The sequence below is a fragment of the Bacillus rossius genome, chromosome 12 (genome assembly GCF_032445375.1).
Source record: "Bacillus rossius redtenbacheri isolate Brsri chromosome 12, Brsri_v3, whole genome shotgun sequence".
Classification (NCBI taxonomy): domain Eukaryota; kingdom Metazoa; phylum Arthropoda; class Insecta; order Phasmatodea; family Bacillidae; genus Bacillus; species Bacillus rossius.
In genome coordinates, this window is record NC_086339.1 from 2,151,618 (window position 1) to 2,179,258 (window position 27,641).

Genomic DNA, 27,641 nt, shown 5'->3' on the forward strand with positions numbered 1-27,641 from the left:
TTTGATTTAATGCAGTTGTCCATATTACTTGTTAGGTTCATCCTTGTTTCTGTTTGTTCGACCTCAGCTGATTCAGTCTTGTTTACTGTGAAAATTTTTATCTTCATAGTTTTATTTATTTTTGACGTGACAACGTCTAATAAATCGATGAACGCCGGCTGCACGCACGCAAAGGATGACTCATTGTCCCGTTACGCTGTGTCCCGTTACGCTCAACGCACGCTTGCGCCGCATCTATCTCTCTTCCACTCGATTGGAACAACCATCGATTTGACTTTTTCGAGGCACGTTAAACTTGAAACACTCCCATTCGTTTCCTACTTTTCCTATCATCGTCCTATCCTTAACAGAATAACACAGATTGGAAGAAGTTAAATAGCAAACATGTATAAAAGTTATAGTTAAAATAATCTTTTCGTTAAAATTATAAACATATTTGAATTAATGAGTGCAAATAAAAGTAAATTTATCAATTAAATTGTAGATTTAATTTCACTCCTTCTTTGTATCCATACAAAATAATGATAATTCAATAAAAATGATTCAATTTTATTCATAAAAGTATGCAATAATTTCATCAATGTTTTGTTATGACGTCATGTTAAACTATCGTTCGTAAACCGACTTTACAGACAACCAATTTTTTTGATTTTCAGAATTTTTCCACGATAAACAGTGCAAAAACTTCAATGGCACATGTAAAAAAAACTGCATTAAATGAGATCGTTTAGCGGGAGGATAAATGCAAGACAAATAAGATACGTTAGACTCATTTTATGAAGGAATCTATCTTGTGTTTAATTATGTTAGGAAAATGCTAAGCGGTTCTTTACTTTTGAACCATGTTATTACCAACTGTAGGCTCTGATTGTTCCCGTGTGTTCGTATCGGAGCCGAGTCTACCAATGGGGGCGCGCGGTAAGAACTCCCACATCTCTCCGTGTGGGGGGGGGGGGGGGCGGGGTTGCCGCATCTTTTGCAAGTGGGAAACGTGGCGGGCGTTGCCGTGTGCTCCCGTTTTCCCCATCAACATCACCTCTCCACTCATCGTCTCTGCTGACCTCACGTCAACGAAGTATCGTTGATTCTTAATCATCAGTCACAAGTTAGATTTTTAACTACTGTAACTGCTAAAAATATATTTCCACATATCGTGAATGAAAACGTATTTATATAAATCAAACACATTTCACACTCCTAACAGGAAAGTATTTTTTTTTTTAGCCAAGCTAGGATCTCGTTGATGGGTTTTTCCTCCCCACGGATATGGAATTTTTGTTGTCATTCCAACTTTTAACGGCCAACGCTTGCTTTCTGAAAAATTTATCGAACGCATTAATATTTTAGGTTAACATTACTCGCCGGTTTTTACACTGGAAACAGAAAAAAAAAATGGAATTTGAATATTTCACGCGTGTTTCCAGATGGCAGGTAAACAAAGCACAGCCTCAGATTCACTCGGAATACTTAAATTATTCAGACGCTGTAGGAGCAGTCATGTTCTTCTCGACGCCGATGCAAACACCTGTCCCCAGACATCGGAACACAAACTTGTACGCGGCAAGTATGTGACTGACAATTACAAAAAATACGCAAATCAGTAAACCGAACACTATATCACGTATTTTTTGACGCGATAACGTCTTATAAATCGATGAACGCCGGCTGCACGCACGAAAAAAATTGTCGCGTTCCGCCTGAACCGAGCGTGCAAGAACCGGCCGACCACCGTGCGAGGAAAATCTTCTATAATATCAAACAGGTTGAGGCGGGCATTTTAACTAATTTTTCGTGATTATATGTAAACAAATGATTTAAATTAAATTTGCAAAAAAACTGTAAATAATATTTGAAAATTAAAAAAGTATGCAATTTTTCATCAATGTTTTCTTATGACGTTATCACGTAAAATTATCGTCCGTAAACCGACTTTACAGACAACCCCCTTTTTTTTCTTATTTATATTTCAATATTTCACTAAGAAAATTCGCAAACAAAAAAATATTATTTTTTATGATTAAATTATAATTTTCCTTAAAGTTTGGTTACTCTCGCATGAAACCACTCTGTACCATATAACCTGAAAACGTAATAACGCCGCGAACAGTGAAAATGAACCATGACTGACAGGCGTCTCCCCTGCTTACACGGGAGCGAAGGTGATCCACCCCCACGCCCTAACCTCGGTTTATCTTAGTACAGCAACTTACACTGGTATTATCTTTGAAAGATTTGTGCAAAGGGAGTGCATGACTTGATGTAAGCTTTTGGACATACGCTATTGCTAAGCACTTTTTTCTGTAGAAGAAAAATAAAAAAAATACCCAAAAGACAAAAAACACAAATTAAGAAAAAAATTGCTGTTGTCAACAAGATATAAACACCACATAATATTCCATAACAGGAATATGGTCAACAAACAAAGAAAAACAAAGAAAAATTGACTAAGAGAACGAAAAAAAACCCACAAATGATGACAGCACAAAAATATTTAACCCAAATTTTTTTTTTGTTCTCTTAGTCCATTTTCCTTTCTTTTTCTTTGTTTGTTGACCATATTCCTGTTATGGAATATTACATATGTGGTGTTTATATCCTGTTGACAACAGCAATTTTTTGCTTGATTTGTGTTTTTTTTTGTCTTTTGGGTATTTTTTAGTTTTCTTCTACAGAAAAAGTGCTTAGCAATGGCGTATGTCCAAAATCTTACATCAAGTCAACTGACACTGAACCACGAGGAACGAGCTGGAAGCTGCACCAACCTAACTCTCGCAGCTATGTTGTCGCGTGTCACGCGACGCCTGGCAATGCACTGCATGATCACGTGTCTTCACAGGAGCACAACTACCACGCATACTCTAAACGTAAAAGTGTTAAAAAAATTACTGCAAATCAAAGGAATTTCATTTTTAAAAAATTTAAAATTTCAGACAGATACAAATGGTTCAGTTAAAATTGTTTTCCAGTGACATTCCACTGATTATAAGAAGAATTAAAAGTTTCATACCTAGTAATCCCCATCTTCGTTGAACTGTTTTCTTTCGTTGAGGGAACTATATTTTTGAAATATTTTACCATAAATTTAAGGTATTTAAAATTTAAAAACCATCCAGAGATATTTTCAAATTTATGAACAATATGTTTGATTTAATTTGAAAATTAAGAGACCAGAAAGTTATTTGTGGATAGAAAAATCTTTAGTAATTCTTCAAGCGTACATTAAACACACTCTTTCTCTTTCGACGCGTAATTAAAAGTTTACTACGAAACATAGAACTCGGGATTATGGATTCAGCGAAGTTCCTATGTAGATAAATTTATCTCATCTCACTAGAACCCTCAGTTTATTATATAATATTCTTCGTTTACAATTCCGTTAATTTACCGTAATTTCTAACAGTATAAAAAAGTAAATTATTTTGTTACACTGATGTAGATTTCGTAGCGTTTCAAAAACTTTAAAGTTATTTTAGACCATTTTTTTTGTGATTAGATTTACACATTTTAGGTGGACCAATCAGTAGGTACTCTAACACGCGATATAATATTCTAATAAAGGCGACTAATTGTCACGCTTTGAAGGTTGAAAATAATTCGAATGTTAATAAATCGCTTTTGTGCTACCATCCGGTTGAATTCGTTTATTGTAACACTGGCTTTCCAGACCATTTAGGCTGCCAAAACTCACGTTTCCAATTAGTTAAAAGCTTTATCTGAAAAAATGAAACCAAGCTTTGGGCAGTCAGATATTAATTACTTGTACTGCGTTGCTCGTATTCGCGAATGTAAAACAAGCAGGAAGTACAATATCTACATCCCGCATATACGCTGTACTGGCGAGAGAGAAATTATGACAAGTGACGTAAATGTGAGTTTAAATCATACAAGTTGTTATATTTAACTACGTACTTCAAGTATACAAGTCGTGAATGTTTTGAAGTCCATGAACTTAGGCAGATTCCTTAATACTCAATTAAGTCAATTTTAGTACATTAACTAAAAAAATGAACTAAGTAGGCTACCTCCATTGTATGATACTGCGAGAGTAAGCTTAACATACTCACAGACTAAAAAAATGTTGACCGTAAAAGAAAGTCAACGTGGGATATTTTCTTGGTAAAAATAATTATTTTTAGTACCTTCAAAAATAAAAAAAACTTAGTTAATAGATATGGCGGAGATAAAGACTTATTGTCATATTTTTAAATTTGGTGACAACTCTCAACAAAATGCAGGTAACATCACATAACTAACCTCTTGGATGGCGTTTGTAAGTACGAGTACCCATCTTTAAGCCGATCAGAGAGTGCTCGTTATTATTTTGATTTAGAACAATGGTAACAGTCGGATTTAAAATCGTAAACGTATCTTGCTAAAAATATAAATTTTATACGTCAGAGAAAAAAAAAACTGCGTGAGATTGAGAAGAATCTCTGTGTTTCCTTCTCTGAGATGTTTTGGGAGAAGCGCCAGCCCTACATTATCACTGAAACCCTAGTAAACATGAAAATGTAATTTTTAAAACGTGTATTGAAGTGAGAATTCTAAAATGTGAAATGTTTCCAGATGATTCCGTACACAGTTTAGGTAAGAGTAATGGAAAGGTTATTGACACTCTTCTGAAGGAGAGAAAGATGGGTGTCTTTCAGATTTAGGTTCACGTTGAGTTTAAAATTAAACCCTTAAAAAAGAAAATGGATAATCCAGAGTTTACGAGAAGGGGAGTATGCACACTGAACACATTTGGACACACATCCAGTATTAGTATTATGGATAACACATTTCCTCTCAAAAATGCGAACCTTGCTTCATGCTGGAAGGGAGGGGAGTAAGACAGAAGGGTAGTGCCCAGAGTAGAAAGAGTTCTTAAAAGAAAACGCGGGAAGATATGCGCAGGATAAAGGATTCCTGATGGACTCCTGCTCGTTCGGTTGCAAGATCACGCAACATCGTTTCCCGGACGGACAAGGGTGGAAAAAAAAAGGGATGAGTAGGGAAGTTAATTTGCTTCGAAGGCAGCGACTGGCAGCCCTGCGCCCGGCGTTACCTGCGTCTCCCGTTTAACGGTCGTCCCCCAAAGCCCCGTCGAAAACTACCCCCCGGCCGACAGTCGCTGGTTGATACGCCCTTACCCCGAGAGCCCGTGACGGATTAGGGCCAAATAGAAATGGTAAGTGCCCACCTCCACGCGCAGGGGTGGTTGCGAGGTTGGACCAATCCTGTTTTTAATCCCGCACACAACCCCGCTCCCCCCTCCCCTTCCCACCCTCTTCCGGGCGCAAATCCCGAACTTGACGTCCGCACCGGGACACAGGGAATGAATTATCAGAGCCACTTTGTCGACTGTCCTGCCCACGCAGTGGAAAGGAGAGAGATATATAAAGAGTGAGAGAGAGAGAGAGAGGCAGTTTTCAGGAATGCTTCTCATCCCCTAAATGTCGCTCGCCAATTGCTCTCTCTCCCCCTCCCCCCCCACCTTTTCTGTTACTGTAGCGAGAAGTTCGTCTCATCACGAATGCAATTAATTGGCGTCCGAGAGGGAAACGAGAGGATGCCCTAACAAAGAAACTTTATTTCACGAAACATCAAAGTTAAATTAAGGCTGATGCTTTGTCTCCAACTTGGATTGTTTTATGTTCCTGCATCGATAAAGTGTTTTGCGTCTAAAAACCGGATGATTAAGGAAACAGACAAAAAAAAATAGTTTTAAAGGGTAATCCACTAGAATTAAGTTCCTGCCAAGTCAATCACGCCTAAAACCATATTTTTTTTAAACACTTTTATGCATGCCTGGAGGCAGGTAGATCATATGAAACGGAAACACACAACCGATTGTATCAGAAATATTGTTTACAAATCACGAAATAGTTAACTATTTTCTATCTCTTAAACACTGCCAAGCGAGGTATCATACAAGCGTAGCTTGAGGCTTTGCTGACATTCAACCTGCTCCCACACTTTTTATAAGAGAATTAAGGAGAAATCTCAGTGAGGAAACAAAATCCTTCTGGGAAAAAGTGAATTCAAGGTCATGTCATTGAGCACTACCTACATGTTTATAGATTTTATAGTCTACGGCGGATGTACTCCGGAAGATTTCGGGATTATGGCTTAAAGAAGAAAAAAAACATAACTAACTTTACAGTCGCTACAAAGATCGAAGGCAAAGACATGGCTTGACGTTGCCTGACTTTGCACATAAAGTTTGAGAGGAAGGGACCTTAGAGATTAAAATGGGCTCTGTGCCGAATGTGCGCAAGTTCTGTTCTAGCTAATCATTGTGTTGGCTATAGTTTAGGGAGAATATTTTTGCTCCAAGCACTAGACCTATGGAATGTGATGATGCAGGCAAGAGAGGATTTCAGGACTTGAATGAGATCATATGTAAGTAAGAATGAGATGGTATGACCATGTGCAGAGCATGGGAAAAGAGAGGCTTCCTAGAAAAGTGATGGAGTTAAGGTACACACTGGAAGAAGGTCCCAAGGAAGACCAAGTAGAAGATGTAGAAGATGTAGAAGATGGAAAGAGCAGATAGTTAAAGGAATAACGTTTAATTGTAACTTGTAAATTAGCAGGAAGCTGATGTTTCAAGTTAGTCCAATAATAAAATTATGTAAATGTGTCCTCACAAGCATTTAATGATAATTATTATGCCTAACAGTAACATAAGTGTCATTTAAGTGTTGCTCAAAGAGACTTGTGGTATACTTACTGTTTAATGGCATATATTCTATTTCGTTCACAGATTCAAGGAAAATTATAATGGTACGCCTTTCAAAGAAAGATAATTTATAGTAACATAGTTATGTTTGGAAAGAGAAGGCACTGTTTGTTAATAATAATTAAGGGCACGCATTTTTCGCGAATAAATCTGAACGCCTATTAGACTGCAACAAGGCATACCCGCACCAGGGATTTCTTCCTTGTGATTGGCGGCCGTCTAGCGAGAAAAGTCGTTGCCTTGTTTGACCGGGCCACTCAGGACGCATTTGCTTCCGCACTGAATTACTGTGATTGGTGTTGTGACAATCGACATGCGCCTGAAAGAAACTAACCAACCAATCACGAAACACAGACGGTGCTACAGTGTTTTAACTTCTAACTAATCTCTAACTAATCTTTTCGCGAAATATGCATGACCCTAATAATGATATAAATAGAAGAAAAAATTAAGTTTTTTTTTTTTTTTTTGCTGGGCAAGTACCCCTGTCAAGTTTTTGGTTGTCTAACACAGCAAGACAAGTGTTTGAAATCCACAGTATTTGAGAGTATACTTAAGTTAAAAGACTTCGAGACGAGGGTTCAATTTTATAAGTATTAAGTTTGAAGTACGAAGACCATAGTTTAATGATTTTTTTTCACTATTATAGTTATTCAAAAGGCAAAGTGCAGTGATAGTATATCACAGCCCTTGCTTCAAGCATGATCGGGTTCTATTACCGGTACGGTCAGAGCAAGAGTAACATATGTCCTTACCATCGCCAGGAGGGTTTTCTCTGGGTGTTTCCGATCGCCCCTTTAAAGCAGTTAACATAGAACCCGTCATTAAAAGTTTGGTCTTTACCCAGATGACCCTTAGTAGCGAACAAAGATGCGCTAAATGTGCATTTAAACCGAAACCATAACAACCTTATTCGCAAAAACAAAACCCTCCCCTTCAAAAAAGTAATGAAGGTTTTTCCACAAAATATATTTTAGAGCTGTATCAACAGACACCACTACGTCTCGATGTTTGGTTTTATCGTTTAAAAAGGACTAAGAAAGAGCGGATGAAATTTAATTTTTTCTAAAAATATTTTTCCTGCAAAGACACACATGCCACAAAATGTATGCTCTTCAACGAACACAAATGATAAATATAAAAGTAAAAACATCCGTATTTTGTTTGCAGTACCACTTTGTTTCTGTTTATTTATTTTAAAAATGACCTCTAATATTACTTTTTTCCTCAAATAATCTCGAGGTAAAAGAGTTCATCGTAACGCAATGCCGCGTTTCAAAGCAACTCGATGTTTTTTTTTTAATCCACACATACACTCGTAGGAAAAAACTCGTTCATGGAACCCTTTTATTTAATCGCTCAACGTTTTAAGACCTTTGCAAATAACAATTCCCGCTTTCTATTCCGTGCGCGATGCCACATAAGTAATTGAACGAGCCAAAAACCGAGCGTGGTCAACTAACACAGCAAATTTTTGTTCGAATAAAATGCTAAACTTTTCTCAGTATTCAATAATTCTTAAAAAAAAAGGGAGTCACAAGTAATATATTTTTTATGATAAGTGCCAACATAAAAAAAAACTTTATTTTAAAATTTGTTACACATTACTGAAGACGTCCAAATAAAACTAAACTCTCGCAACCCATTAAATGTAGTGAATCTGGAACGTTACGACTAAAAACGAGCAACTTCGCGAAATATATTTTTTTTTTTTTACCATATCGTGATAGTAATGTCATTTTCTTATAAAATATTTTTTTTTGTTTCATTTCCCATTTTAATAGTAGTTTAAGTTCACTAGCTCAAAAGCCCAGAAATGAAGAAAAACTGTTCTGACAAGTTATCCAACTAAGTAATTCATATATATTGTTAGGAACGCGAGAGACCAGGTTCGCAGCTGGCTGGCGGCCCCGCACGGCCAATGACGTCACGCGCCATCCACTGACGTGAGGCATGCCACGCGCTCCTGGCCGGATTACAAGTGTCGTCGCTACCCCCTCTCCCCTCCGCTCCCCGCGCATCGTGCCTCGGCACCTTTATCTATCGCTTAACGGCCTTGGGGAATTCCACGGACCGCCGCGCGGAGTGGCGTGAATAGAATCCTCCTTTTCGATGTTTCAGGCGTCGGATCGGCCCGAAATGACGCGTCTCGTCACAGCCGCTCTCGTCGGTTCGAGAAGGGCGACCCAGGTACTTAAGCAGCGACGACTGCCTCCGCCGACAGTTTGGCGACAGAGTTCCACGAGGAGTGCTGCGTGAGTGGCGAGTTCCGAGAGTTCGGAGGGTTACGCGTAGCGAAGGCTAAGTGCGACATCGGCGAAGAGGGTGAGAGCCCACACACACACACCCCTCCCCTGAGAGTGGCGCGACGCGGAATTCGACTGGATCGCGAGAGTGCGGCGACTGAGTGGCGCGAGACCGTGTGTGTGTGGACAGGCGCGAGTTAGTTCAAGGGGCGAACCACTGACGAGCCTAGGTCCAGTGAGGAGTGCGGACTGCGGAACTTGACGAGAAATCGAGTGACTTGAGAATAAACCTTTTTTTAAGTGTTAGTGATTTGTGATTGGGCATTTTTTCTAGTACAATTATTTATTATTAATGTAAATATTAGTAATTAATAAAACTGTGGGGAAAATAACCTAGTTGGGCTATGCCTTACGAACTTTGACGTATCCGACCGGCTGCAGAGAGGTTCTGCTTCTGATCTCCCGCCCCGCAGAGTGGAAGGCTACTCAAGGCTACTCAAACAACCAGCCCGGAGTAGCGCGACCCGACCTCCGGACCCCGGAGGCAGGCGGTTGCTCCGGCGCTCCGGGCGTCTCCCGTCAACGGATATTTGCACTGTTGATACTTTCTTAGTCTCACGGCAAACGGATATTGCACTGTTGAAAACACGGTAACGGATATTGCACTGGTGATACTTTCTTCGTCTCCCGGAAACAGGCAACATATATTGCATCGTGGATTATATTCTTCTCTTGACAACAGATATTTCTCTTTTGATGCCATATTTGTCTCCCGTCAACGGATATTGCACTGCGGACATTTTCTTTGTCTCCTGGCAGCGGATATTGAAATGTTAATACTTTCTTTGTATCACGACAATGGCTATTTCGCTGCTGATGCTTTCTTCGTCTCCTACCAACGTATATTGCACTGTGTATATTATGTACTTTAATGTTTACCGGCGAGGTATATTGCCTTGGTGTTATTTCTTCGTTTCCCGACAACAAATATTGTACTGATGATGGTTTTCTTTTCTCTTGGCAAGGGATATTGCGCTGTTGATAATTTTTGTCTCCTAGAACCTGAAATTGCACTGTTAATACTTTATTTGTATGCCGGCAATGGCTTTCGCTGTGTCGAATCATTCCTCTTCTCCTGGAATAAGGTTATTGAACAACAAAACAACCAATAAAAAACATTACCCGACAATAACTCTCTTCTTGCCGCAGATAAATATCCACAATTCTTAATAATTTTGTCTTTTAAAAAAAAAAACCAAACAAATAATTGTTTGAACGCAAGCAAAATCACATAATTATTAACTTAAAATACAATTTTTTTTTCTTTCCATAACCAACTTGAAAGCAAGAACGTGGTTGTTCAAGGAACACAGGTGCACAGGCACAAACACTAGCACAGACTGTCCACGCAATGGAAACTAATTTCATGCTGTCGATGTCGAGTCCCGAAAGTACCGAAAGAATCGGGAATCGATTTGTAAATTTCTTGTACTGCATCTAGTGTACCGGAAATTGCCGGTACTTAATTTGTTTTCTTAATATTTAGTCAACATCTGCTTATATCATGCTTAATTTTTAATATTCCACTGTTTGATGTAATTGCAGAAAAGTGGTCAAGTGTAAGGAGAGGCGTACCGCCTTAACTTCGCCACCAATAAAGACGATAAATAAATAAATAAATAAAGTAGTCCCGGAGGGGGATGGACTCACCCCCGGCTAGCGGGCCCAGACAGCAGGCCAGCACGAGCAACCCTGAAGGCTTCATCCTTCAGCTGCTACATGGCCGGGCTCTCAGGGCGGGGCTCCGCGCCTGCCGACAGACAGTGTCGTGGGTCACCTCACTGGCCACCTCACTGGTCACCACACTGGTCACCTCACTGGTACCACACTGGTACTACACACTGGCCACCTCACACAGGTCACCTCATAGGTCACCACACTGGTCACCACCACAGTCGCCATTTTAAATTCCACAATTTTTTTTCAAATACGTGAAAAATTAAAAAAAAATTAAATATATTTTAACAAAAAGAACTTCCACCATTTTGGATTTTTTCCATAAAATTTTTAAATTTTAAATTTTTATTACAGTCGCCATTTTAATATTTCATAATTTTTATCTGATTATTACATGAATTTATTTAAAATTTATAAAAAATTAAATTAATAATATTTTAACAAAAAGAACTTCCACCATTATGGATTTTTTCCATTAAATTTTAAATTTTTATTACAATCGCCATTTTAAAATTTCATAATTTTTATCTGATTATTACATGAACATTTATAAAATAAATATAATTAATCATATTTTAACAAAAGAACTTCCGCCAGTTTAAATTTTTCAACCATTAAAAAAATATTAAAATTTTAATTAAAAAATCGTAATGGTGTCCTCAGTTCGAACCCGATAAGGTCAATCGATTAAAATTGAAGACATATCCTTCCTCCTCGGAAACCACTGACAGACTGACTTCCCACCACTAATACCATATCAGATATTACGTCAGATAGCATGACGTCATGGTGGCCATTTTGTTTTGTCAGTTGTAGGTCTCTATGTTGGATCCTCATAATTGTTGTCTGCTAGAATGTGCTGCCACCAAATCAAATTGAAACATTAGGGAGTGGGGCATTCGATTCCTAGATTGCGAAAAGTTCTAGAAAACAAAATGGGGGAATTCAAAATTGCGGAAAGTGCCAGACCACAAAATGGCGGATCCAAGATGGCGGATACAAGATGGTCACTAGAGTCAAGGTCAAGGGAAAAGGTCAAAGTCAATGTCATCCAAGATGGTCGCCGTGATATCACAATCCAAGATGGCGGTCGGCACCACGTCACCACAGCCTGAAGCCTGGGCCCGGAAATACATTCATATACTACTCATTTCAAAAGCGTTTTAAGCTACAAGCGGTTTATTTTTAACACAGGAAATTGGGGGTCTATACCTTTAATCGACGTTCTATCGGAACTGCTTTTTTTTTCTTTCTTTCTAGCAAGTCGAGGGAGGAGTTAAATCTCGGCGAATGGCGCTCGGATACGACAGCCATTTGTTAGCTGCGGGTAACATGTGGGGTCCAAATTGGTGGCGCCAGGGATCGCCGGTATTTATCTTTGCTCGGCCCATCGGCGTCTCTGGCCGGCCCCACATATCTCTCGGGGCGCCGACGCCGTTCAAGAGGAGGGGGGGGGGGGCTATTAGCGCCAGCCACCCCCCACCCCCCGCTCCGGCTGGCGACGGTCCAAGCACGGCCCCCCCTCCCTTATCAAGGCCCTGAAGTCTCGCAGGCATCGCGAGATATACAGCGCCTGTGCCCGCGCGAACATGAACTTTTCTAGAACCAACCCAAAAAAAATAATTAAGTGTGTGAACTTATGTACGCTCGTTAGAAGTCATATTTTTTTATTTATTTTAAGACGCTGAACTATTTTAAAATTTACTATTACAAAAATTAATTAAATATGTACTCAGTATTCAATATTAGTACTAACGTGTGTATAAGATAATATTCTAGCTATACGATAAAAAAATTATAATGTGGTCATATATATATGCTTAAGGCACAATTTGTATAATCTACGTAGTAATTTGTAATTTTAAAAAGTAAAAAAAAAAAAATAAATATTTCCACTGCCGATTTTTAGCTTATTAATCGCGCACTTGAACCAATGCGCAACGAAGCCTAACGGAAGATTGTTAAGCATAATATGTATTACGGTATAATTGTTGTAATACCAGAATCACGAGGTTTTTTTTTAAATTTGAAATTACTCTTTACCATGACTATTTTAGTTTACCAAATATATTCCAGGGTAGTTTCACTATCATCAAGTTTGATTTGGCACACCAATACGTTTGGTGATATCCCCTATTTTTTTCTATGAAGGTGACTACATATGGGTTTATGTTCATACACGTGGATCCGCCATCTTCCTGTGGAAATTTCGTTGCATGGTGCGCGCGCATCGTAACAATTTATTTTCATCATTTTTCCATAACGGGCCAATCAGGTGATCCGAAAATTGCACATCTGTCCTTCTTTCCAAACGTTTGGTTACTTCATACGTTTGTACTTCATACGTTTGACGGACGGATGACATTATAACCTCCAAATGTATGCGAGGTTTCTTGGCGTCTAATTTTATTATATTTGAAGGTTTAGTTTTTTTAATTTAACAAGCTTCTCCCATGATAGTTTTCTTAAACTTAAATATGAATTCATTTTAAATTTTGAAAAAAAAAAAAATCTTCCGAGTATCAGAAGTGTAGTTAATTTACGCATGGCTACTCTGAACATGTATAAATAAATACTAGAGAGATAATAAATGAGTTTATAGAATTATAAGAGAGTAAATTATATGATTGTCGAATTAATCTGATACAAAATAAAGTTATTCCCAAATTTTAATTTTTTTCAACAGGTGGCAGCGTTTAAAACGGAAAAAAATATTATTAGTGTTGTGAATCGCTGGACGGCTAACGGAAAAACGGACAAACGGACTCTGGACGGTCAAGCGACAAACCGACACGACGGACTAATGTATTTCCGGCCTCGACATAAATATCGCTTGCTTGTACAGACGAAATGGCTCCTAAATAACAAAAGTTTCTATTAGTGTTGAGAACTGTGCGTTGTTTACAGACTGACAAATTTTCGTTCTTGGATATGATGCTTCAAGTCGTTGAGACTTCAACATAACCAAGTGACATAAAATTTTTATGTTATTCCATGAGAATTCACATTTTCCTTAAACTTCTGGGTCTTTATTCATCTACCTTTTTATGCCTTGCGTTTGCAGCCAGTTTATGTTTTCCGATACTTTTGTAGTCAGATCATTTTCTATTCCGCTATAATTTTTGTCATTTACGCATCCGAGTCACTGTCTTTCGCTTTTCCTTCTTTATTGTGGTCGTAATTCCATCGTTTGTTTTGTTGGTTTTGGTGCCCCGTACATCCATGTCCGTACTTAGCATTTGTCTCTTCGCTTTATACACCATACTCCTTTATCTATATTCCAATATTCCTTTTTATAGTTTTCGAGTTGATATTGTTGTAATATCAGTTTAAATTTTCCTAAACCACAAAGAATTTTTAAGTTTGCTGTTTTGAGAATCAAAAAATTTCTTCCCTTTATTTAGACAAAACTATAGATTATAGAAGAGAAATTTTTTAAAGTTGGTAAGGTAAATCAAGCCGATGACGTCATCACAGCGTAATGCAAGTTAAACATTTAGAGGGCCACAAAGAGTGGAAATGTGCGGAGAATATTCTCAAATAAAGAAATGGACGATCCTATGTAAAGTGGCGGGTCTTCCCACCTCACTTTAGTTTGTGGGTAGCAGATGCAGAAATCAAGAAACGTTAGTAATTTGTTCGTTTTTTTTTGTAGTAGAGTAGAAATTATTGTGATAAATTTTTTATTTGTTATATTGGGATTCTATTTCTCGAATTTTAATTAAAAAATAACTTTTCACCTAAAATTAACTTTATACATCAGTCAAGGATCGACTCAAGGACAAAATTAGATCGATTAAATTACTACTCTAACAAGTGTTTTTAAATTATTTTTGGAATTTTTTTCCCGAATTTCTAGCTAAACAATTACAGATTTTCATGATGGTGGCCAAGACGGCTGACAATATGGTGGATGTCAAGGTATTAAATAATTCTGCACTCTATCGGGTAAAAATTAAACTAATATAGCGACAGCACCGTGTAGCAGAGGAAAACAACATGTCGTAGCCAAGATGGCGTCCTTCAGCAGACGAAAACAAGATGGCCACCATTACTTCATTCTGGTTGATGTAATATCTGCCTTTGCGTTAGTAGTGGGAGATAAGTCTGCCGGTGGCTTCTGTTGAGCAAGGATCCATCGTCATTTCTTTCCCTCGCCGGGTTCGAAAATCAAAATTTAATAGCGTAATTTTTTATAAATTGAAAAATTTCCCCATTAAAATCGGATCAAAATTACGCATTTTTTCAATATGGCGGCCATGAAAAAATATTCAACTATGTTGCCATACACATCCAAGGTGATGGGCGTAACGAAAAGTGCAACGAAGACATCATACTTCATAATGGTGGATTCCAAGATGATGAAGAATTCTAGCAAACAAAATGGTGAAAAGCAAAATGGCGGACGGGACGTAATCTAAAATAGTCGCCGTGACGTAATAATCCAAGATGGTAACCTTAACGAAAAGTTAAACATTAGAGAGTGGGGCATTCGATTCCAAGATGGTGGAATGTTCTAGAAATTAAAATGGTGGCAATGAAAAATGATGGGATCCTAGATGGTGGATCATAAATGGCCGCCGAGGTCCAAGTTCATGGTCATCCAAGATGGCCGACTTGACGTCACGGTGGTCGGTCATTGAATCCATCCTTGATCCTCAACCACCACCCAGTCCCTGGACTCTCATTTATATACTACTACTTACATAGAAATATATTTCGGATGTAATAATACGCTTTCATGCAGAAATTTCCTGTGATAAGTGGTTACGAAACGATATGCCCTGGGTCCACCCTCCGCACGTTCAGCCGAAGAGCGCGGTTGGGGCCGCTCAAGTGCGGCCGGCGAACTTGTAATCGAGTTATTAGCGGCTCCGTGAGGCCCCCTGACCCCTGACCCGGCAACCTCCTCCCCCACCCCTTCACAGTAGGGCGTAACTCCCGGACCACCGTCCAGCGCCCCTGGCTGTGCGTAGCCCAGGACCGTAGACGTCGAGACTCACTGTCAGCCCACGAATCTACTCGCCAAACACTCTATAAAAAAACTATTAAACTAGTTTGGCTTTACAGGTAGAAGCCCTCTCATACAAGCGGTGGAATGTACCGACGTTTCGCTCTGCACTTGCAGCAGGCATCTTCAAAGGTTGATAAATCAAACTTTTGAGCGAGAAGGTTGTGAGGATCTTCCTCACTCCCTCCCTCGCTATCTCTCTATTTCCACATGTAAAAAATTTTTTTTACGTTTTTTGTTCTTGTTTATCATACAAATCAACATTTTTATTCCAAGCTCGACGAGATTTTTGCACATTCGACATTTGAAACAAGAGAAAGGTCACTGTGCCCACGCGAGTTTTGGTAAAAACAACCCAAGTCCCCCACCCCCATACCTTTTAAAGCATAATTTTGGTAATTCTTGATGAATTTTTATCATTGAATTGTTGAATGTTTCTTCATCTCTTGGTAACGGCTATTGCATTGCTGATTCTTTCTTTCTTCAACTCTCGGCCACGACCACTTCATTATTGATGCTTACTTCATCTCATAGCAATGGATATTGTATTGTTGATGCTATCCTCGTCTCTTAGCAACAGTTATTGCATTGCTGATGCTTTCTTTCTTCGTCTCTTGGCAACAGCTATTGCATTTTTGATGCTATAATAGTCTCCTGGCAACGGCTATTGAATTGTTGATGCTTTTATCAACATCCGTCCGCGGCTATTGCATCGTTAATACTCGCATTCCGTTGATATCCAGTTCTTCAGACTCACCCTTGGATTCCAGACGAGTGCAGTTTCCCATTCGAATTTCATTCTCCTTGAGTAAAAACAACGCATGTATTAACTTGGTAAAAGCCATGTTTTTTTTTTCTCACGGGACAACCACACAGAGCAAGCCAGATTGTTTGTTTACGCTCCGCATTGAAAAAAAAAAACTAAATACATTGTGTACTCTCAAGCAAGGTTTTAAAAAAAAGTTTAAAAACTTGTATAATAAAGTTTTGTTATGTTGCTCGTATCGAACCTAACTATCCACGCAGCTTGATGAACACACCCTAAATTATTCAGAACCCGAGGCATCAAAAATACTTGTAGCTGACACTCGCATGAGAGACAATGCATTGCAAGGCGGTTCTAGTTCTCTGTTGTTGGAAGAGGGGGGGGGGGGGGGTTACCTTGGTGGAGTTTCTCACAGTCCGACGCCTTCACAGACGTATTACTAAATAAATCCTCTAGGCTTGAGTTCTCTTATAATCCAAACTTATTTAAACTACAGTGGATTACTTCAGAAATAAAATATTGTTATTGAACTACAAACATAAAAATATTTAAGTTATCACACATAATAGATACGTATACTATAAACACGTAGCTGTATTTGCATTTAAAAGAAGTATACGGGGGCCTTAAATGACAATTGTGCAAATATGTAGGCCTATGTATAAAAGTGTTATGTGATGCATTTACACAGGACACTTCGGTTTGCTTTATGTGTCGAGGAGTTACGAGATGCTGGCAGGATTAAGGAGGCTTGTGGCAAGAGTCATTAGTTTTAAGCTCATTAACCTTAAAAATTGCATTTGTAACATAACACCTTCATCCTCTCAAGCATTCAGTTTCGGTTTTGACCTCTGTGCTTGAATTGTATGTCACGTCACGTATCTGTTTTTTTTTTAAAAAAAAAGTAACTTCCTTGTGCGAAAAATAAAAAGAAAAGCTTCACGGTTTTTATGACGAAGCCGTTGCTAAGAAACCAAAGTGAAGCAGGAAAAGAAGGAATTCTTATGGTCTGAATTAGCGAAGTAATAATCAGGTAGTCAGAAAAGAGATAAATATGTATTAATTGCAAGCGGCAGAATACTTTCATCCTGATTTTCTGCCATTAAGGTTCCTCGGCTGAAGTTCAAACATAATTAACTTTTCTGTAATGACAAAACTTTGACTGTCCACCCGAACTTCATGCTATGTTTCACATTATTTCAGAGACAAAATTATCACAGAAGAAGAAAGTTAGGAGACATCTAAAATTTGAAGCTGTTTTTGATTAGGAACGACTTCTTATTTTTGCCAGTGCTAACGTAAAAAAGGCACCAAATAAAAATAAAACAGTTAATTAAAAAATACTGCCTCCTTTAATTTTATAAAGAACGTTTTTCGGATTAAGTCGCGCGAAAATTTTACACAGTTGTCATCACTACTCATTTCGCGACCTGCGTGGAGTTGGCTAAAATTTAATAATTGTTATGTGAAAAATATTAAAAATGTTACGTTAAGTTTTAAATATCATACACAAATTTTACACTGTTCAGATTTAATAAAAAATTTTTGGACTTAGCCATTGTAGTTTTTCACTGTTTGTCTTGAGAAAAAATTATAAATGCAAAATAATAAATAAAAAACACAAGCCCACAGAAAACCAGCCTAAATAAAATTTAAGTTTGAATGTGTTCATCCGTGCTGTCATCGCTATGTTGTTCATAATCCCTGTTTAGGTTCATCATAGGGTTTATCTGGTTGGCATCAGATGAGTTAGGCTTGTTTTCAGTGGGTTTATGTTTTCGTTTTTTAATTTTTTTTTTACATTTTTGAATTTTTTCCATGATAAACAGTGCAAAACTGCAATGGTGTATTTCCCAGAAATTGTATTAAATTAATATAGAGAACACGCTGTTCAGGTTAAACCAGTTTTCAGTGACATCCTAAACAAAACGCTTTGTTCCAGGATTATTATATATGTATATATATGCATATTTAAAAAATATATATTCATTTATTCGTCTTGTTCTTACACGTGGTGGACATTAACTGGTCTTACTTTCAACCACAGAATATAAAAAAATAATAAAAATATTACTTTTACGAATTAAAATAAACAATAAATAGAAAAACCAAGAAGTAACCATATCAAAATGACTAAGCTAAGAAAATATCTCACTATAATTTACGAAAAAAATTGTATAATTAATAACTTTTTTCTCGACATATGCTTTTAAATAGTGCTCTAGTTTCTTATATAGAAAAAGTCTACAGTAAAAATATAAAATTCATATATAAACAAAAACAAAAACTATGATTTGAAAAAAAAAAACATACATAATCTAACAGGGACTGGGTTAGCAAAAGCTCTACCTTTCCATCACGTGATTTATTTTGCACTGCATCGCTGATCCTAACTGAAAACGATGATGATCACAATGATGATTATGATGATGATGATGATGATGATGATGATGATGATGGAGGCATCTACGGATCACATCCATTTACACGTGGAGATTGCAATGATGTGAGCAGCCCAGTACAGGCGATATTATTCTGCGGTGGATTCCCAGTGCCTTCCGCGGTGTGTGGTTGAGACACATCACGACAGCCAGTCCTGGCCACGATTTGAACCCAGAACCCAGTGACGCCAGCTGTATTTTTTTAATAAATTGTTTTCACGCTATATTTTATTGAACACCGATTTAATTGCTACGATCAACTTATCCCTGCAATCTACGTCCGCTTCGTTGTATTGTATGTTTCCACCTTCACACTGTTTGATTTTTCTTGAATGTATACATGTAATGTAAAACTATTAAATCATTACCAATAAATACTTTTTAAAGCAAGCTTTGTTGAACTGAATACATACATGCACGTTATTAAAATAAGGAGGGGGGGGGGTTTGTCTGTAAAGTCGGTTTACGGGCGATAATTTTACGTGATAACGTCACAAGAAAACAATGATGAAAAATTGCGTACTTTTTAATTTTCAAATATAATTTACAGTTTTTTTGCAAATTTAATTTAAATAATTTGTTTCAATATAATCACGAAAAATTAGTTAAAGTGCCCGCCTTAACCTGTTTGATATTATAGAAGATTTTCTCGCACGGTGGTTGGCCGGTTCTTGCACGCTCGGCTCAGGCGGAACGTGACAATGAGACATGCTTTTTTCGTGCGTGCAGCGGACGTTCATCGATTTATTAGACGTTATCACGTCAAAAATAATTCTTCAAACTATGAGTTTCTCGGCTGTTATCATATCTGCCTGCTTGCAGTAAAATTCTTTCCGCCACCAAACAAGCTCGGCCGGACGAGTTTTTCTCTCCGCGGAAAATATCGGAAATAAAATCAGCGTCGCGTGGGGCGGTCGAGATAAGCAAGAGCCACGACCTCTCCAATCAAATAGTGATGAGCGAGGAATAAAATTCGTGCCCCTGAATAAATGACGCAAGCGATGTGTTTCTGCGGGATTGAAGTTCAGCCAGTCATTACTGAAGAACTAACGAAGGAAGCATACATAAGCATGTATACATTAATGTTCAACAGCATCATGTGAAGCACATCAGTAGTATATAATAAGAGGCTACTGCTATTGTGCTACTGGAGGCGGAGTGTGGAGCCTGGTGCAGACCGCCATATTGGATTGTGACGTCACGGCGGCCATATTGGATGGCCTTGAAATTTGACCTTGACCCTTGAATTTGACCTTAGTCGCCACATTTAATTCCGCCATCTTGGATCTGATGTCACGTTCACTTTTTTTTCGATTATAAGGTCATGTCCGTCATATTTTTTGTCGTCTGCTGGAGGCCACCATCTTGGATACCGACATATTTGTTTCTGAAGTTGGTTTCTACAGAGCTCCAGACTCTCTCTGTCTCAGGCATGTAAGATTGATGTTCCATTACCTGCCAATGTTATTGTGGTCCTTATCTAAATATTAAATATAATTTTTTTAATACAGTATACACTGGAACCGAAGTGATTGGAACCATTGCAGCTCTGACCTGTGGGTTGGAAAACATACGCCTTTGACCGCACGGCCATCGAGACATTTACCAGACCAAGAATTAAATAAGGTATATAAAAAAATAACACACATATTCGGACTTGTAAAATTTTCGTTTTTAATTTTAATGAATAATATAATTACCCTCTAGAGCATGTTGCCACCATCTTAATTTTCAATACATGCTACCAGGAGCGCTAGTTAACACACATCGCCTGCTAGAGGCCACTGCCATCTTGTTTTCAGTAATCGATACAAGGAGCTCTAGTGTCGTGTAGTACATACACCGTCTGCAAAAGGGTGCTGCCATAATTATGATTTAATTTATACCCGTTAGAGTACAGTAGTAATTATTAGCTTGACATCCGCCATCTTGCAATTCTGTATTTATTTAGCTAGAAATTCAGGAAAAATTCCACAAAATCATCAAAAAATCATCATAAATATCACTCATTAAAATATTGATCGATTCTATCGATTCCTCTGCTTGGTTCGATAGACAACTAATGCATGAATAGTTCACTAGCAATTTTATTGCTTTAAAATTGAAATGAACTTGAATAGATAATTGATGCACGAATAATTCACTAAAAAATTGTATTGCACCCCAAATTATATGAACTATCGTGTAAATTTTCCCAATGACAGCTACTGCCTACACTTCTTACTATGATAGTACGCATGCCCCATGTTTTTTGGTTTTAAATCTTACACGTTAATTCATTCAAAATTCAACAATCGCAAATTTTTAGGAAAATCTGTACGGGATTAGGAACCTGTGAAGTTTTATAAATCTTTCCGGATCTAGGAGAAATGATTTTATACTTTCAGTTCTATTTTAAAACACTTTGTTTTGTAATGTTTTTTTTATTTAATTATTATTTATACAAGGGAACTAGGGATTTCTTTTTCCATTAGAAAGGGAGTATCAGATTTGCAATATGGGAGATTGAAGAAAAGCATAGCAATGTCGTCTAGTTTTCTGTACTTGTAGCATAACACACAAGTACATATCTAATTCACGAATATTTCACAAAAAAAAAAAAAGTCACTGGATGAGAACCCTTGCAGCCTGCATGCCAGTCATTTTCACCGCGCCATGTTGTATTCTCCGTTTTACCATGTTTCAACACGTGCAACGCATAATAAAAATTAATAAAAAAGGGGGTTGTCTGTAAAGTCGGTTTACGGACGATAATTTTACGTGATAACGTCCTTTATAAACAGTTGACAAAACAGTTCATGTGTAGGTTGTGTGCTGCCGCTGTCTCTCTTCTACTCGGACGCATCGGCCGATGCGATGGAGTGGAAGAGAGATAGATGCGTCACAAGCCGATCGTGCCTCTCTATCGCTTGTTCCGCGCTCTCGCTTGCACGCTCGGCTCAGGCGGAACGTGACAACGAGTCGTGATTTTTTCGTGCGTGCAGCCGGCGTTCATCGATTTATAAGACGTTATCACGTCAAAAATTATGTTTATTGTGGTTAAAAATAGGAAAATAGATTAAATTAGTGCAGGTCTTGAATGTTAGTAAAATAACCCAGCTTGAAAACTTTTATAATGGTTTCCGAGAGTTGATTTAGCGCTGAGGCCGGCCCAACCCCTGGTGCGCAGCCTTGAGGAATGTGCCACTGCAGCGCCCTGGCGGAGGCCGAGCCAACTACAGCGCGGGCCGCGACACATTCCCGCCAGTAACTACCCCTCGCGAACAAGGGCCGCGCCAGGAGTTATGGCGACCTCACACGGTCCACCAGCCCCGGGTGTGCCTCGAGCTGCAGCCCACGCGCCCCTGGCCGGCACACTCCTAGAGACACATGGCCCACGAACACACGCCCCTGGCCGGCACACTCCTAGAGACACATGGCCCACGAACACACGCCCCTGGCCGGCACACTCCTAGAGACACATGGCCCACGAACACACGTCCCTGGCCGGCACACTCCTAGAGACACATGGCCCACGAACACACGCCCCTGGCCGGCACACTCCTAGAGACACATGGCCCACGAACACACGCCCCTGGCCGGCACACTCCTAGAGACACATGGCCCACGAACACACGCCCCTGGCCGGCACACTCCTAGAGACACATGGCCCACGAACACACGCCCCTGGCCGGCACACTCCTAGAGACACATGGCCCACGAACACACGCCCCTGGCCGGCACACTCCTAGAGACACATGGCCCACGAACACACGCCCCTGGCCGGCACACTCCTAGAGACACATGGCCCACGAACACACGCCCCTGGCCGGCACACTCCTAGAGACACATGGCCCACGAACACACGCCCCTGGCCGGCACACTCCTAGAGACACATGGCCCACGAACACACGCCCCTGGCCGGCACACTCCTAGAGACACATGGCCCACGAACACACGCCCCTGGCCGGCACACTCCTAGAGACACATGGCCCACGAACACACGCCCCTGGCCGGCACACTCCTAGAGACACATGGCCCACGAACACACGCCCCTGGCCGGCACACTCCTAGAGACACATGGCCCACGAACACACGCCCCTGGCCGGCACACTCCTAGAGACACATGGCCCACGAACACACGCCCCTGGCCGGCACACTCCTAGAGACACATGGCCCACGAACACACGCCCCTGGCCGGCACACTCCTAGAGACACATGGCCCACGAACACACGCCCCTGGCCGGCACACTCCTAGAGACACATGGCCCACGAACACACGCCCCTGGCCGGCACACTCCTAGAGACACATGGCCCACGAACACACGCCCCTGGCCGGCACACTCCTAGAGACACATGGCCCACGAACACACGCCCCTGGCCGGCACACTCCTAGAGACACATGGCCCACGAACACACGCCCCTGGCCGGCACACTCCTAGAGACACATGGCCCACGAACACACGCCCCTGGCCGGCACACTCCTAGAGACACATGGCCCACGAACACACGCCCCTGGCCGGCACACTCCTAGAGACACATGGCCCACGAACACACGCCCCTGGCCGGCACACTCCTAGAGACACATGGCCCACGAACACACGCCCCTGGCCGGCACACTCCTAGAGACACATGGCCCACGAACACACGCCCCTGGCCGGCACACTCCTAGAGACACATGGCCCACGAACACACGCCCCTGGCCGGCACACTCCTAGAGACACATGGCCCACGAACACACGCCCCTGGCCGGCACACTCCTAGAGACACATGGCCCACGAACACACGCCCCTGGCCGGCACACTCCTAGAGACACATGGCCCACGAACACACGCCCCTGGCCGGCACACTCCTAGAGACACATGGCCCACGAACACACGCCCCTGGCCGGCACACTCCTAGAGACACATGGCCCACGAACACACGTCCAGGAACACTCACCCTAGAAGCACATAACCCACGAACACGTATCCAGGAAGACATACCTTAGAAAAACACACCTTAGAAGAACATTACCCACAAACACAATTCCAGGAACTCTTACTTAGAAAAACACACCTTAGAAGAACATTACCCACAAACACAATTCCAGGAACTCTTACTTAGAAAAACACACCTTAGAAGAACATTACCCACAAACACATATCCAGAAACATTAACTTAGAAAAACACACCTTAGAATAACATTACCCACAAACACATATCTAGGAACATTAACTTAGAAAAACATACCTTAGAAGAACATTACCCACAGACACATATCCACAAACAATAACTTAGAAAAACACACTTAGAATAACATTACCCATAAACACATATCCAGGAACATTAACTTAGAAAAACACACCTTAGAAGAACATTACCCATAAACACATATCCAGGAACATTAACTTAGAAAAACACACCTTAGAAGAACATTACCTACATTTTCATATTTAGGAACTCTTACTTAGCAAAACACACCTTAAGAGCTCATAACCCACAAACGCATATCCAGGAACAAACTACAAAGAAACACACATCCTAGAAGCACATAATCCACAAACACATATCCAACATTAGCTTAGAAAAACACACCTTAGAAGAACATTACCCACATTCTCATATCCAGGAACTCTTACTTAGCAAAACACACCTTAGATGCTCATAACCCACAAACACATACCCAGGAAAAACACGCCTTAGAAGCACATCACCAAAACCACATAGCTAGGAAAAAGTGATAAGAAGCTCATGTCTTATAAGCTCATAACCTACAAACAAATGCCTTAAAAGCACATAACCAAAAAACACATATATAGGAAAAACTATTTTTGGAACACGCCCCATAGAAGCACATTACCCTGAAACACATATCTAGTAACACAATACTTAGAACCACATGCCTTAGAAGCCATAACACATATACAAAATCACGATCAAACTACTTAGAAACACACACGTTATAAAACCCACAAACATATAACCAGAAACACACTACTTAGATGGCCATAGCCCACAAACACATATCCAGGAACACACAACATAGAAACAAACGCCTTAAAAACATGTATCCAGGAACACACTACTTGAAAAAAAACACACATTGCAAGCACATAACCCAAAAACACATCCTTGAACACACTGACTTCTACGTTTGAATGACATGGTACCATAGTAAAAAGAAAGGAAAAGTTCGAAGGATGTTCAACTTTGAGCAAATGAAATAAGTGATGTTCTGTAAACCGAGATAATGATTTTAATGAGTGATATTTTTGATGATTTTGTGGAATTTTCCCTGAATTTCTAACTGAATAAATACAGAATTGCAAGATGGCAGATGTCAAGGTAATAATTACTAGTGTACTCTAACGGGTATAAATTAAATCAATATTATGGCAGCACCCTCTTGCAGCGCTCCTTATATAGATTACTGAAAACAAGATGGCAGTGGTTTCTAGCAGACGATGTGTGTTAACTATCGCTCCTGGTAACATGTATTGAAAATAAAGTTGATGGTCAAATCCTCTAGAGGGTGATTCTATTATTCATTAAATTAAAATAAAAAAAATTGGTTGTCTGTAAAGTCGGTTTACGGACGATAGTTTAACGTGACGTCATAACAAAACATTGATGAAATGATTGCATACTTTTATAAATAAAATCGAATCATTTTTATTTTAATAATAAAAGAATAAATACTTGAAATTATACTAGTACACAGATTTTTAAAATGCAAGAATAATTGACCTTTATTGCCGAAATTGTTGTTGTAATAAGCAATGAAAACCACATTAACTTTTCACTTCATTTTATAACCAGTCGACGAAACAGTTCACGTGTAGATGTAAGTTGTGTGCTGCCGCTGTCTTTCTTCTCCTCGGACGCATAGACCAATCGAGTGGAAGAGAGATAGATGTGGCGCAAGCGTACAATGAGCGCAACGGGACACAGCGTAACGGAATAATGTGCGTAACGGGACACTTTTTCGTGCGTGCAGCCGGCGTTCATCAATTTATTAGACGTTGTCCTGTCAAAAAATTTAGAAGTCCGAACATGTCTGTTAATTTTTTTTTATATGCCTTATTTAATTCTTGGTCTGGTAAAATGTCTCGTTGGCCGTGCGGTCAAAGGCGAATGTTTTCCAACCCAGAGGTCAGAGCTGGAATGGTGCCGATGGAGTATTCTCATGGGAAATGGGTAATGTGATGTCGCCCGCTCCAGCCGAGGACCAAGCGAGGTCCAGCCTCGAACAGGAGCAGTTGTGAGCTCGCTGGTGGCGCTGCCTGGCGAGGCGTGGTTGTAACGAGTGTAACACGGGCTTATCGGCGAGCTCACCGCGGCCCGCGCTAAGCCGACCCCCCCTCCCCCCCACACGCGCCTACACGCGAGGTGTTAGCGAGCAATATCCCGGAGCGCTGATCTCTCGTTCAAGGCTCGGCTCGGCGCCCTAGTCTGGTTAATCAGCGCACTCTTCAAACTGATTACAAAACAATACTGCCCTGCCGCTGTGCATGTCCACGATTACTAACAGATATTTATTTCTGCATGTATTCGCTTGGCAAACAATACCGCAAAAACTGATATTTTTGACGTGATAACGTCTTATAAATCGATGAACGCCGGCTGAACGCACGGAAAAAGCATGACTCATTGTCACGTTCCGCCCGAGCCGAGCGTGCAAGAACCGGCCAACCACCGTGCGAGAAAATCTAATATCAAACAGGTTCTTGATTACATTGAAACAAATTATTTAAATCAAATTTTGCAAAAACTGGAAATAATATTTGGAAATAAAGTATGCAATTTTTCATCAATGTTTTCTTATGACGTTATCACGTAAAATTATAGTCCGTAAACCGACTTTACAGACAACCCCCCCCCCCTTTTTTTTAACAAAATTAACTTTCGGGTTTCACCGCATTCAAGCGGACGTTTTGCATCCGCCGATAAAATTTTACGGCAAACCTCTCAGAGACAACTGCACCATCGCACCTAATTCGAACCGTCTAAATACACGTACTGACGACAATAGGCTCCACGCTGGGAAAATAGTAGGAGTGTAGTTCGTTCCCTTGCTTTACAGTGAAAAAAAGTATTCAAAATGTTGTTTAAAAATAAAAACAGCATTCCATTAAATATACACACTATGTACTTGAAATAAGCAGTCGTTTGACCCTCCTGTTAAGTAACTTAAATATTAACTAGGCGGTGTTGTAAGCTAAACGACGACGTATTATTTGAATCTTCTTAAAGACAAAATGACCTTCAGTGGTAAGTAAATCAAGCACACGTCACTATTAGAGGGCGTGAAAACGCAAAATACTCTTAACACAGATTCAGTGTCATACCATCAGCACAACAAACTGTATATTCAGTTGTTCCAGGGGAACGGTCTGCTCAAGTCAGGTTATTTTATCAGCAGGCCGTGTTCTTAATAGAATGCCTGTCATCAGGCGTGAAGGCGCGGAGAAGGCAGGAATACTTAAGTGGAAGTTTAGAAAATGTGTTACTCAGGGAAGAAAACCCGCCTCCCAATGATCAATAATAAGGAAGAAAAAAATATATTTTTTCTAATGGCACCCATTTGTAACTTAAAACAAATTTGTCTGGTGAACAAATCTGAAATAAACTAATATCTATTTAGTGGTTCAGAAAATATAGTAATATTCAGTAAAGTAAATATATATAATGTATTAAATATTAAAATTATTTCTGAAGGAAATTTTAATAAAATTACACTCACATATTTAAATTT

At 39.8% G+C, this 27,641-nt stretch overlaps 1 protein-coding gene across 1 annotated transcript in view; it reads right to left on the reverse strand.

Moving 5' to 3' along the window:
- Window positions 1-27,641, reverse strand: part of LOC134537232 (uncharacterized) — a 52,210-nt gene that overhangs the window by 12,675 nt on the left and 11,894 nt on the right. Inside the window, exon 3 of the mRNA XM_063377498.1 lies at window positions 22,223-22,330. Coding sequence (XP_063233568.1) covers window positions 22,223-22,330 — 108 coding nt within the window. The remainder of the gene's footprint in view (window positions 1-22,222; window positions 22,331-27,641) is intronic.